The following is a 13447-nucleotide window of genomic DNA, read 5'->3' as shown; positions in this document are numbered from 1 at the left end:
AGTATTATATAGAGCGATACACGTTTGAAATAAATTAGAAAAGTTCTAGATAAAGTCGCATGATATGTTAGGTGAGAGAATATGCTAATACAACAAACTCAAATTGCCGAATGGCTTTTTCTTATGTTCTTATGTTCAACTCTGCAAATTATATCGGATCAAATGCAAGAATCCATTTAGGTTAATTTGACCAGGCTGATGTGGTTCTGCATGGACTGTCACACATGCATTATTAGGAAAAGACTAGAAATTTTTGGTGTGGTGGAAAAAACATTAGATTTCAATTCAAATTTACCAAGCTCACCTTTCATCCTCAGACAGTTGGGCGGTGTTTGTGGGGTGTTCTTGTCCAGTTACCTTATCTTCAAAAATTACTACTGAGGTTTTTTCATGTGATGTTAAAAGCTGATAGATCTGATTTAGCTGAACTGTGCAGTCTTTTGGAATTTCTTTGGCATCCAATTGACTGAAAAGGTCAAAATTACAACCTTAGATATTTGTAAAACAAGTAATTAAAGTACCTTCAAAGCGTACACGACTTTATGTGACTGTAAAATTTGAAAACATTTCAAATCCTGTGACGGTACAGTGGAATATGTGCCAAAAGCATGAACTATACACCATATTTTAAGCTGACAACATCTTTGCTTGAATGGGAACAGAAATCATGTAAAACATAATACATCAAAAGAATTGTTGGATCAGTTGGTGTTTATTTCACATTCTCTTCATGGTTTGTAGAGTTTGATTTTAAAACTTAGCTCACATTTAGGGGGTAACTTTAACCCACCTGCACTCCCTCACCCCCAGGATGGACAGGAGGCTGGCGAGAATGAGGTTAAAAGTTTTAAAATGGGAAATCTGATCCCAATGTGCCTCCAACACACCCATTTCCAGTTTTAATGGAGTCAGGTTGGGGGAGGGGGGCAGGTGACTCACCACCTTTCTAAAGGTAGGTACCCCATTAAACATTTGAAGCTACGTGCTTAAGATCTGATCTGTTTTTCGGGTGTAATGCAGTGGGTCAGCTTTCCAGGCCTCAGGAAACCCAACACCTGAAGGGAAGCAATAACAACTGAACCAAATAGGTAAATGCCTCTCCAGCGCTGCTTACGAGCCAGGAGTAACTTCCCACTCCCGACCCCCCAAGCTAACCAGTTAATCTCCCTGCAGTCTGATCTCCATCATTGGACACACTTTCTCCAGGCAACCTCTCCCAAGCCCACTCCCACCAGGTGATTCTCTGAGGCCACTTCCGCCCAGCCCCACCAACTCTCAAGACCACCATGACCCAAAGTCTGTTTCAGCCCAAACAAAGTCCACCAACACCAACAATCTCTGCTGGCACCCCTCCTCCCTGATCTACCCCAACACAACAATCGCTCCAGGGCCCCACTCATCCACCCTGGTCCACAATTTCTCCTGGCTCCCCCACCCCCACCAACACCCAAGTCCACCCAGACTCAACAACCTCTCTGTGGCCCTTCACTCAATACTTACCAAACGTGGGAATCAAAATGATTAGGTTCATTCATCACAATTAATTACAATTGTAATTATACTCTGACCAGTATAGTTTGTTTGGATTCATCCTGATCTTCACCGTCATTTTGAGGACCCTGCCTCTTCGCTTTGGGCAGTTCCCCACATAATGATACTTTGGGCAGGAGTTTCCCAGCCCCGAGATGGTGAGCTAAGAGGCAGGAGGGGTGGGAAAACAGTGTGGAACTACATCAGAACATCTCCCCAACATAGTACCACCGGGGAAGTTTTCCAGCGGTGGGATCGAATGCGGGCAGCTGCCCGCCAGAGATAAGCAGCCAATTCAAATTTAAGGACCCTACAAGGGTCCATTCCTCAAGCCCGCCAGCATCTTTCCAGCAGTGGACCAGTGCCACAACCCCCCGCCGTGTGAGGAGGCTGCCAGCTTCATGAAGGCAGCCACCCTGCGACTCTCCATAGGACCACTGGAGTTAGAGGCTCAATGTCCCAAGGAGGGGGCCGCAGGCAGGGAAAGCAACCCGAATGCACCAAAGTGGCCTGCCTGCTTGGTCCCTCTGATTTTTTTTTTATTTACCTCTGCACCCTCTTGATCCTCAAGCTGCCTCAGCAGAATTCACCTCTTCCAGTAGAGCTGCTGGTCCTCAGATTGCTGCCGGCCCCATCGGAAGCCAGCCCACCATCCTTAATTATACAGCGAGCCCAGAGGCGGCCAATGAGGAGGCAGCCTCTAGTAGAAATTGTTGAGCCGGTCCCGCTGCCAACAAGTGCAAAATCAGACCCCCATTTTATCCCAACTTCAGGGTCCCAAAACCCACGATACAATCCTGCCTTCGAGTCGCACCTGAAGCACTGATTAACTGTTCCTTGGGCATTCCTGGGGTCCATTTGCTATATTAGCCAGATCTGCTAAAGGTGTTTTCATCCTTATTCTGCCTTTTCATTTTATTGACACCTGTGTCCAGTGTCCGGGCTATTTTGAAATCTGGCAATCACTGAGTTTTCTATTTTGTGTCCCGACAGAGTGTCTCATTTATTCCATGAAAGCTGAAGGAAATGACTGCTTCCCCAGGAATTTCTAAGGCAGCAGACATCTGATCCAACATGGTCTCTTTATCCAAGAACCGAACACCAGTTAGAAGTAGTAGCCTGTTCATGAGAGACACCTTAGCACAATCCAGCTAGTACTGATCCAGGGGTCCATAAATCGAATTTTGTCCATCTTTTATATAATCTGTTAAATTGCATAATATATTCTTCCATGTTTTTTGAAATCTATTAACTTCTGACCATGCCTCATAGGGATTCAGCAGATCATCTTTCTTTTAGATTTCATCCATGAACTCTAATAGAAGGTCCAAACCTTCATCACTATCCAACTAGCAGGCATTCATTTCACAAAATGCTTCACTTCTGATTTTACTTCTTGTAGGAAGTGACAATGCCAAGGCCATACCTTGTTTCCTCTTTGATAGGGACTTAACCTATGTCCACATATCCACTTCATTATTCCATTAGTCATATGGCTCAACTTCTGAGAACATCAAAGGATAATCATAACCTGACAATTTACACTTGCTTTCTGCCATTTTTCACCATGGCCACTCGGAATTTAATTTTATGTCTAAATGTTTTTTTTCTTTGTTTCCAACCTTCACCTTTAGGCAACCATACTCTGCTACCATGTTATACTCCAGAAAGCCAGGTGGTGAAGGATAAAACTGGAGCCAATCTTTAAGCACATTTATAAGCATTTATTTACATAGATACACATTATCAACAAGCACCTCCTTACCCAACAACCATAGTTTAAGTCTGTTCCTTTTTACCCCCAGTTAATGCCCATCACCTGCTTACAATTAAATGCAATTAATATACATTTAACACTGCTGGACATTTCCTCAGCACAATTACAGATTTTTTATTTGTTCTTAGGATACATTGTCCATCATAGTTAGCCTCAGAAGGTGGCGATGGACGTTCTTCTTATATCTCTGTAGTCCATGTGCTGATGGTATCCCCACCAGAATACTGATTCAACAGTGTTCAAGGAATGGCATTTTCTGTCCAAGATGCAGAGTTGGAGGTGATGGCATTCCCCAATTCTGCTGCGTGTCCTGCTTAGTGATGGACGTTACAGGGTTGGAACATACTATTGAAGGAAGCTAGGCAAGTTGGTACAGTGCATCCTATAGATTGTACACACTGCGGCTACAGTGCATCAGTCGTGGAATGAGTGGGCATGGGGTCCAGCGGCAGAGATAGCATTTAAGCAAACTGCTCTGTACTGGTTGATGCCAAACTGAGGTTGCATCCATCTAGACAAGTGTTAAGTATACTATTCCACTGTTGACTTGTGTCTTATAGATGGTGGACAACCTTTCAGGGGCCAGAAAGTGAGCAACTCTTAGTCAGATATTAATATTATTCATGAGCATACAATGGTGACCCGCAAGATATGGATAGTTGGGAACTCAATGTTGCTGGTGCCATTGAAGGCTGTGAGATATGTGGAACATTTTCTTATTGGAGGTTGGCATTGTCTGGCTCCTACATGGCACAAATGTTACCTGTCACTTGTCAGTCCAAGCTTGAAATGTTATGCAGAATCTACTGTAGACTAGCACAGTTGTTCTCAAACTGGGATCCGTGGTCACGTGGGGTTGGTAGAGAATTTTCAGGGGTCCATGAAATAATATCAATGGGACCCGTTGCTGTGATGTCACAATTTGGGTGCATGGTGTCGGCCGTCCCAGTAACTGGTAGTGCCCGGGAGTAGAAGCACTGCACACCAGGCAGCTGGTCAGTGATATTCTAGAGCAGACAGGCCAATAAACAGAAGAAGGGGAGGAAAATTAACCCGACACACTCAGCAGCTGTGCAGTGAGTACACAGGTGATGGATGATGACACCTGAATTAATGACAGTATTCCCAACAGGAGCCATAGGGCCCAATATCATTTTAAGAAGAGCAGGGAGATGTTTGCAGTGAAGTATTCAACAGGCAGGTTGCTGAACCTGTAAGGTTACCTTTCAGCTGCAGGGAAGATAAAAGTTTTTACAGAGAGAGTGAGCCTGAGGGTAAACAGTGCCGGAGACCAACAGGTAAAAGTGGCAGTGGGGAGCCAGCAGGAGTTAGATGGAGAGCGAGCTGATAGAAAACAGTGCTGGTGAGCAACAGACACAAGTGGCACAAGAGTCAGGGGGAAGAGAGAGGAAGTGAGCCTGCAGGAGTAAAAAGTGTCAGAGAGCAATGCGACAGCAAATTAACAAAAAAATTCACGGAGTGACGTCCCAGGACAGCAGAAAGGTAACTGGTTGCTCGGAAAGTCCCATGGTGAGCAGCGTGTAGCTGAAGGAGTTTGGGAACAGAGCAGCAAAGTGGAGAGAGTGTGAGCATCAGGGAGCAAGGTTAAAAAAAGTATCACCAGCACGCGCAGGGTTAAGTATAATAGTTGTTTGGTCGGCGTCCTTCCATCTACGAAAGATGATGGACATGCAATAAACAATCCATTTAGGTGGGGTGTCTTCTCTTGTTGCACCTTTACTGATGGCTCTGAAGACCAATCCTTGAGAGACAGTTTCTGCCACAACTGCCACACGTGAAGCTGCCATGTGATGCTGTGAGTTGTTGTTTTTGACATTGGCGCCTGTTGCCAAGTTACTGTAGCAAAAGGACATCTTGGTAGTGCACACCAGTCCACAGGATGTGTCGCCATTTTTCTCTTTCACTAGCTAGTGACTCCCAGATGCAATTGTCAACATTTAATGACTTAATGTTATCCTTGCAAGCATCCTTGAAGTGGAGCTTTGGGCACCCCACTGGTCGGCTGACCCTGGCTACTTCACCATACAGGAGGTCCTTGGGTATGTGACCACCTTCCACTCTGTGGGCGAGTCCGATCCACTGAAGCCACCTCTGTTTGATTAGTGCCAACACACTTGGGAGCTCTGCCTTTGAGGACTGCCACATTTGGGATTTTATCCTGCCAGGATATACCCATAATGCGCTGCAAACAGCAAAGTTGGGAATTATTGAGTTTCTTTTCCTGGTAGCTGTAAGTCACCCATGTTTCACAACCATATGGCAAGGTGCTGAGAACACTGGCCTTATAAACCATCAGCTCGATCCTAAGGGACAGCTTGGTGTTATCGCACGTGCGTTTCGCAAGTCGGCCAAAGGCGATAGCTGCTTTCCCTATTGGTGTATTGAGCTCTGCATCACGGGACAGATTGTCTGTCACCATGGACCCAAGGTAGCAGAATGTGCTAACCACTTCCAGTGGGGTGTTATTTAGTGTGATCAGGGGTGGAGATGCAGCACCTTGTCCCATGATCACGGTTTTCTTAATGCTTATGGCCAAGAAGAACAAGTTACAGGCACGAGACAGTCCATAAGTCTTTGTAGCTGAGTTTCCATGTGAGCAACTAGCACAGCAGCATCAGCGTCAAGGAGTTCTCTGATAAGGACAAAGTGTTTTTGTCTTCACTTTCAGCCTTAATTAATAATAATGGTGTTAGGTCTGCAGGCATTAAATTAAAATTAATAGTTTAAACAAGATACTAAATTAGCTGCTAAGAGGAGAATAGAGATTTTTTACATCATGGATGGGCAGCTGAGACCTGTTGCTTGCAATTCCTGCGCCGTGTGGGAACTTCAGGACACTTCATGGCCATGTATATAGAAAGTGTCTCCAGCTGCTTGAGCTTAAGCTTAGGAATTCTGAATTTATGGGGCAATTGGAGTCACTGAGGAGCATCAGTGAGGATGACAGCTTCCTGGACCATACATTCTAGGAGGTAGTCACCCCACAAGCAATTCAGGATAACAGATGGGTGGCGATCCAGAAGCATAGGAAGAGGCAGGAAGTGGAGGAGTCTTCAGGGTGTGTGCCACTCTCAAACCAGTATTCAGCACTGAAGATTGCTGGAAGAGATGGCACCTTGAAGGAGTGCAGCCCAGACTATGGCACCAATGGGCAAGGAATGCACAGAAGGGAAGAGCAAAGAGTAGAAATGCAGCTGTTATAGGAGATTCCACAGTTCAGCGGACAGACAGGCATTTCTGTAACCATCATCCCGAGTCCCACATGTGTAGTCTCCGTGGTGCTAGGTAAAGGACATCACAGGGAGGGTGCAGAATATTCTGCAGGCAGAAGGGAGTGAGCCAGAAACTTTGGTACACATCAATACCAACAACATAGAGAGGGCAGGTATTGAGGTCCTATGGTCAGATTTTCAGGAGCAAGGGATGAAGTTAACAAGTAGGGTCTGAAGGTAGTAATCTTTGGATTACTCCCAGTGCCACATGATAGTGAGAGTAGAAATAGGAAGATAGGCAGGATCAATATTGCATTGAGACAAGTTGCAGGAGGGAGGGCTTCAAATTCCTGGGGCATTGGGACCAGTTCTGGGGCAGGAAGCACCTATTCAAAAGGGATGAGCTGCACCTCAACAGGACTGGGACAAATGTCCACACAGGGAGGTTCACTAGTGTGGCTGGAGAGGATTTAAACTAAATTGGCAGGGGGATTGGCACCAGCATACAGAAGTTGAAAAGAGGAATGAGATGCATAAAGTGAGAGTGCTCGATACAACTAGAGCAGAAAGCAGTACCAAATTAGAAAGGAGCAGACTAAGAAGAACTGCGAGGAATACCAAGTCAGTTTTAGAATACATATGGGTAAACACACAAAGTGTGGTGAATAAGCAATAACAGAAATGTGATTTAAAAATGGTGAGGACTGGACACTGAATATTCAAAGATGCAAAGTGTTTAGAAAAGATAGGAAAGGAAAAAAAGGGAGGTGGGGTGGCAGTACTGATTAGGGAAGACATTGTAGTGTTAGAAAGAAAGGAGGTCCTTGATGGGGCAAGGACAGAATCCATTTGGTTAGAGCTGAGGCAAAAAAAGGTATGCTACACGTACAGGAAGTGTAGAGATGGAAATACCAAAATAAACCAAAGAGTACCAACCTGATATATGCGCACTAAACTCGTACAGCTTGTACATACCAGTGTAGGCACCCTTTTTACAGCACGATAAGTCTTAATTACTGCCACTGCATCTGGCACTGAAAATTAATTTAAACAAGTGTGGAGTCACATTCCTTCAGATTTTAATTGTTAGAGACTAAATTTTTAAAAATGTTATCTTGCTCTCTTTTATCTCTCTCAATCCAATTTTTCTTCTCTCTATTTTTTGTTCTATACCTGATTTGACATTGAATTCAATATTTTAACTGGCACCACCTATCTTTGAATATTCAGTGTCCAGTCCTCACCATTTTTAAATCACATTTCTGTTATTGCTGTTACAAAGAGGTGATAAGGGGTGTGGGTAGTTCCTGCTGTTCACCTCCCAACTGACCACAACTGCATTTTGTTTAAAACGATGAGTTAGCCCGAGTGTTTTACTTGCTAGTTAAGCAGACAGTGGCCGGTTTTCTTTTAGGTTTAAAACAGTAGATTAACTATTTATTGAACAATATTCGTTCCCCGAAATGTTCCCAACACCACTTTTGCATGCATTCACTCTCATACGCACTTTCAAGAGAAGATAGATAGAAGGTAAAGGGTAAGAGTTCAAGATGTGGTAGGTTAAAGCCTGGCTTGGGTATAAAATTAAAATCCGACCCAGGCCCGACCTGACCACAGCCATTTCGAACCCGACCCAGGCCAGAGCCCTTCAATTTTTTTTCATACCCTACCTGACCCAAAAATATCAAACATCTTATTAATATCGAAAAAAAATTGCGTCAAAACATAGATTAACAAGAAAACAATACAAAACAAAACCCAACCCAACCTGAGCCCCGAATGCTGGACACAAAATATAGACCCAACCTGATGCGAACCCAACACATGTAGTCAGGTTTGGGTCGGGTAGATAGGTTTTATGGTAGGTGTTCATTGTTTACAGTAAACCTGTTGAATCTTCTAAGTAGAACAGTCTCTTCTAAAATGCAGGCCTGGGTTGTTTGTCGTCATCAATTTGTTTACGTGTTGTAGATTTCTGGTGGTTAAGATTTCAGATTGGAGGGGGCATCACTTTCAGTTCTCTGCTGCACTAGGTTGAAGTATAGAAGCTGCTGCTTCTTGTTTCGACTAGATTTTTCCACAGCCCTTGGCTGGACTTCTTCTGTGAGGCTGCTGTGATCTCCATCCCCCGCCCACCCCCCCCCCCTCTCTCTCTCTCTCTCTCTCTCTCTCCCTCTGCAGAGGATTGCCTTATAAAAGGTTAAAATCCATCAAATTAGATGTCTATATTAGTTGGCACATGGCCCTATCCCCTCCATGGCCACCCATTGATGTCTGAATGGGTATAATCTTGTTATGCTGTGGCTACTTCACACCTTCTTTGTTTCAGAAGAACCCATTCAATTCAGGAATGTCTCTTGATGGTTTCAGGATGGGTGGATATGACACCTCTTAGTCTGGAATGTATCCTTTTGTCCTTTTGAGACAGTTTGAATATACAGGCCAAGTCAGCTGACCTTCAGTGGACATCTTGCAGCACATTGACCACTTTTTAAAGGAAAAGTCAATTTCAAAGAATAAAGTTTGTATCTTAAAAGTAGGAATATGATATGTCTTTACGGGGTATGACATGAGCCAGACTCTGTGATGTACATCAACAATTAACCAATCTGATTGGTTAACAAGAAACTGTTGCTTGCCCTGCTCACACAGGTCCCAGATGCAGTGTAGAGGGAGGATTTTTTTTTTCGATAGTTAGCTGAGAGGAAATTCCAGTGCAAAAGGCCACAAAAGTCTATGGGCAAGTGCAACAAATGGCTGGGGCCATTGATTCACTGCTGACCAGAAAATACAGTTCAATTTCATACGTTTCCTGCAATTTATACTGTTATTGCTTCTTCTTGAAAAAGAAAAAAACATAAGCCAGATACTTACGATTTCAGCCTCTGAATTTTATAAATTACTGTCAGTTTGATGGACCCATTGACATCTTTAGCCACTACGTTAAGATCCACAAGCTTGTGATACACCTAAAGATCAACAATTTCATCTTTAAAAAAGGTATTCCCAAAAGTAATGAATCAAGAAGTAAAACTATTTGGTCTCACATACTTAGAAATCTAGAAACATGGTTATTTAGTTAACAGCCACCCTTATATAAACTAAAAGATTTTGACTCTTCAACAAGTGTTTCACAGTGTGCAATTTTCAATTATTGAAAAGAAGATCTAAATACTTATCATATCTAAAATTTGGGGGCGACACAGTGGCGCAGTGGTTAGCACCGCAGCCTCACAGCTCCAGGGACCCGGGTTCGATTCCGGGTACTGCCTGTGTGGAGTTTGCAAGTTCTCCCTGTGTCTGCGTGGGTTTTCTCCGGGTGCTCCGGTTTCCTCCCACAAGCCAAAAGACTTGCAGGTTGATAGGTAAATTGGCCATTATAAATTGTCACTAGTATAGGTAGGTGGTAGGGAAATATAGGGACAGGTGGGGATGTTTGGTAGGAATATGGGATTAGTGTAGGATTAGTATAAATGGGTGGTTGATGTTCGGCACAGACTCGGTGGGCCGAAGGGCCTGTTTCAGTGCTGTATCTCTAATCTAATCTAATCACTAAGATAATTTCATTTGCAGGGCTCTAGAAACTAATCAACTGATATAGCAAGACATTTCACTATTCCAAGTTCTGACTAGCCTGAAAAGCAATTAAACTTTAACAGACCTCAAATTGCAATTTCCTCACCAAACAATTAAACTCTAATGGGCTCACTTTATCAGCAGAAAAATATATTCTGCATTGCACCACCTGATACGTCTGTCCTTATAATTTTATTACAGATTCAAAATGAAATTTTAACAAAAATAAATGAAAGACTATTTAATGTTGAGTTTCTGATTTTTGAGACGGACCCCAGTTTAGCTAAAAACAGATGGTCCTATGCAAGCAAGTTATGGCTCTTATACTATTAAGTCAAAATCCTGGAACTCACCTCCTAACATCACTGTGGGTGTACCTACCCCACATGGACTGAAGGCAGCTCACCATCACCTCCTCAAGGACAATTAGAGATGGGCACTAAATGCTGGCCTGGCTAATGATGCCCACATCCCATGAATGAATGAAAAAAAAGAATCTTACCAGCTTGGATCACCTAGGCTTGTATTCAACGGAGTTTAGAACAGTAAAAGGCAACTAGATTGAGGGGTCTTGACGGGGTGGATGTGGAAAAGATGTTTCCCCTTGTGGCAGAATCTAGAACTAGGGGTCACTATTTAAAAATAAGGGGTTGCCCATTTAAGGCAGAGATGAGGAGAAATTTTTTCTCTGATGGTTTTGAGTTTTTGGAACACTCTTCGTCAAAAGTTAATGGAAGCAGAGTTTTTAAATATTTTTAAGGAAAAGGTAGATAGATTCTTGATAAGAAAGGAGTTGACAGGTTATCGGGGTAGGCGGGAATGTGGAATCGAGGTTACTATCAGATCAGCCATGATCTTCTTGAAATGTGGAGCAGGCTCAAGGGGCCAAGTGGCCTACTCTTGCCCCTAATTCGTATGATCATATGTTCATTTTGTACACTATTATGACAATAAAATAATGTAAAACAATCCTGATTAAACCTACATAACTTATTCTATTACTATTTGAATATTTTCGCTTTTCAGCTTTTCGCTTTTCAGTATGCAGTATAAAATCTGTATTTCTAAAAAATGTCTTAAGTAAAGGCCTTTTACCTGTATGGAAAATATCTTCTTATACATATGTGGTACATTAGCTTCAATAAATTCTGCTGCACTTTCGGCAAATATTGACGCCTCTTTTATTTTTCCAGCATCTAAATAACATTCAATAAGTGCACTGAAAAAGAATTAGAAATTGTTTGAAACTTTATTTAAAAAATGTAGTACTACATAATTGATTTTAAATTATGTCCATCCTCTCATTTATGAAGAGCCTTCCAGCACACACCCACTCCCAGAAGTAAGACAACCCAAGTTAAATTTTCCCTTTCCCTAGTTCAGGGGCACTGACACAAATTGTAGCACTCCTGCTGCTGCCAGAGCTGGCACTAACAAAGCTAGCACAGAATGGGAACTGAACATGACTGTTTCGGCTGTGCATGAGTCAATACCACAGAGTGATGAGTTTAGTGTCAAAGCCAGAAGAAGCACCATAGGATCAATAAAGATGAAACAACAACACTCATTTGGTGCATCAGACCTCCAAAGATGCTTTAGGTCAGGGCTAATGACATTAGTGAATCTGTCATGCTGACACATTTGTCATACTGTTATGTTAATTCCTGTCCCTCCCCTCATGGCTAACAAATACCAGTAAGCCAAATTTCATATTCAAGCCCAATTGTAGCAAACCTTAGTTTCACCTTCCACAGTACTGCCAATCTCCATGATGCCCTTCTACAATGATGCCAGATTAAATACAACTCCCCCATGTTGCTAAAGTCCATAAGCCACCTGCAGTATGGCTAAACGACAGGCTGCCACCCCAGTTTTGCCGAACCCAAGGCCATTCCCAGTGGTACCAAAGTCCAAGTCCATTCCCCAATGCTACCAAAGTGCAAGACATACCCCAAGTGCAGCTAAAAGGTTAGCACCGCCGCCTCACAGCTCCAGGGACCCGGGTTCAATTCTGGGTACTGTCTGTGCGGAGTTTGCAAGTTCTCCCTGTGTCTGCGTGGGTTTCCGCCGGGTGCTCCGGTTTCCTCCCACCTCCAAAAGACTTGCAGGTTGATAGGTAAATTGCCCCTAGTGTAGGTAGGTGGTAGGGAATATGGGATTACTGTAGGGTTAGTATAAATGGGTGGTTCTTGGTCAGCACAGACTCGGTGGGCCGAAGGGCCTGTTTCAGTGCTGTATCTCAAAATAAATAAAATAAATAAATAAAGCCCAGATACTGCTAACTATTTGTTATATTTAGCAGTAAAGTACATTACAATGTATCAAATATCAGCTCTTTACTTTCATAATAATCAATGTTGAACACTAAAAAGATTGCTTGGAAGTTTCTCTTCAGTAGCAATAAAAATAAAAGAATTTTATAATATATGCAATTACCCCCCATTTTTAAATTCAATATCCAGAACACAATACATTGATATTATTTGTTTTACTGAAATATTACAAATAGAAGCTTGAAACCACTAAGTTATAATTATTACAATGCTAACAGTATGCATTTATATTGATTGATGATACAATTTTGAGTTAAAAATGTAGTTTCACAGTGGAAAAAAATAAGTAGCTTACATCTTTAATTGAGCCCTCCATTCATAGTCCAAGTCTTGAATGAACTGCAATCCTTTGATAACTTCATGGAGACTTGTGACCACATGGATACAGAAGCCAGGCTTTAGAAATGGCCTGATCAACCTCCAATATAGAACAGATGCGTTGTAAACCAAGAAGAAGTATCTGTAAAATAATTTTTTTTTTTAACTGCTCACGTTTACTGCATAACTATAAACCCGCTATTTAATCTGGGAAATGGAAGTGTGTTAGAATCAAATATTTTTTCTAGTTTTGTTTCAGCATTTGTTCCTTTAAATCCAGTCACACTACATAAGCAATTAAACAAAACCGGCAGTTTAGATTCCTGTAGTAAGTCTATTTTAATACTGCCATTTTTATTGATTACAAGCTGGAGATGGGAAGACTTCAAACCTAAACAATGCTATGCAATTGGTTCAGATTATAGGTAGCCGACAGCTTTTTTAAAAAAAATTTGAGTAGTCAAATTTTCAAAATCCAGCAAGTCCCAGTCATACTTTCCTGGGATATAAAAGACCAAGTGTATTCAAATCCAGGAATAAATTTGGGGAAGGAACTGATCATTTTGAAAATTCTGAAACAGAAAAAGAAAATTGGTTTGTATTTCCAACGAACAATTTAGATTAATAAGGTTTTCATACTGGTAAGAAATTCAAGGAAAGGAAAGAACAATACTTTGTTT

At 42.3% G+C, this 13447-nt stretch overlaps 1 protein-coding gene across 1 annotated transcript in view; it reads right to left on the bottom strand.

The window, feature by feature from the left end:
- Nucleotides 1-13447, bottom strand: part of LOC137380601 (cilia- and flagella-associated protein 46) — a 453149-nt gene that overhangs the window by 405047 nt on the left and 34655 nt on the right. The window contains exons 5-8 of the mRNA XM_068052672.1: nt 12745-12909; nt 11212-11335; nt 9415-9509; nt 305-466 (exon numbers count right to left, since the gene is read on the bottom strand). Of these exons, the coding sequence (XP_067908773.1) occupies nt 305-466; nt 9415-9509; nt 11212-11335; nt 12745-12909 (546 nt within the window). The remainder of the gene's footprint in view (nt 1-304; nt 467-9414; nt 9510-11211; nt 11336-12744; nt 12910-13447) is intronic.

Source organism: Heterodontus francisci, chromosome 20 (assembly GCF_036365525.1).
Source record: "Heterodontus francisci isolate sHetFra1 chromosome 20, sHetFra1.hap1, whole genome shotgun sequence".
Classification (NCBI taxonomy): Eukaryota; Metazoa; Chordata; class Chondrichthyes; order Heterodontiformes; family Heterodontidae; genus Heterodontus; species Heterodontus francisci.
This window is presented reverse-complemented; position numbering and strand designations above follow the sequence as displayed.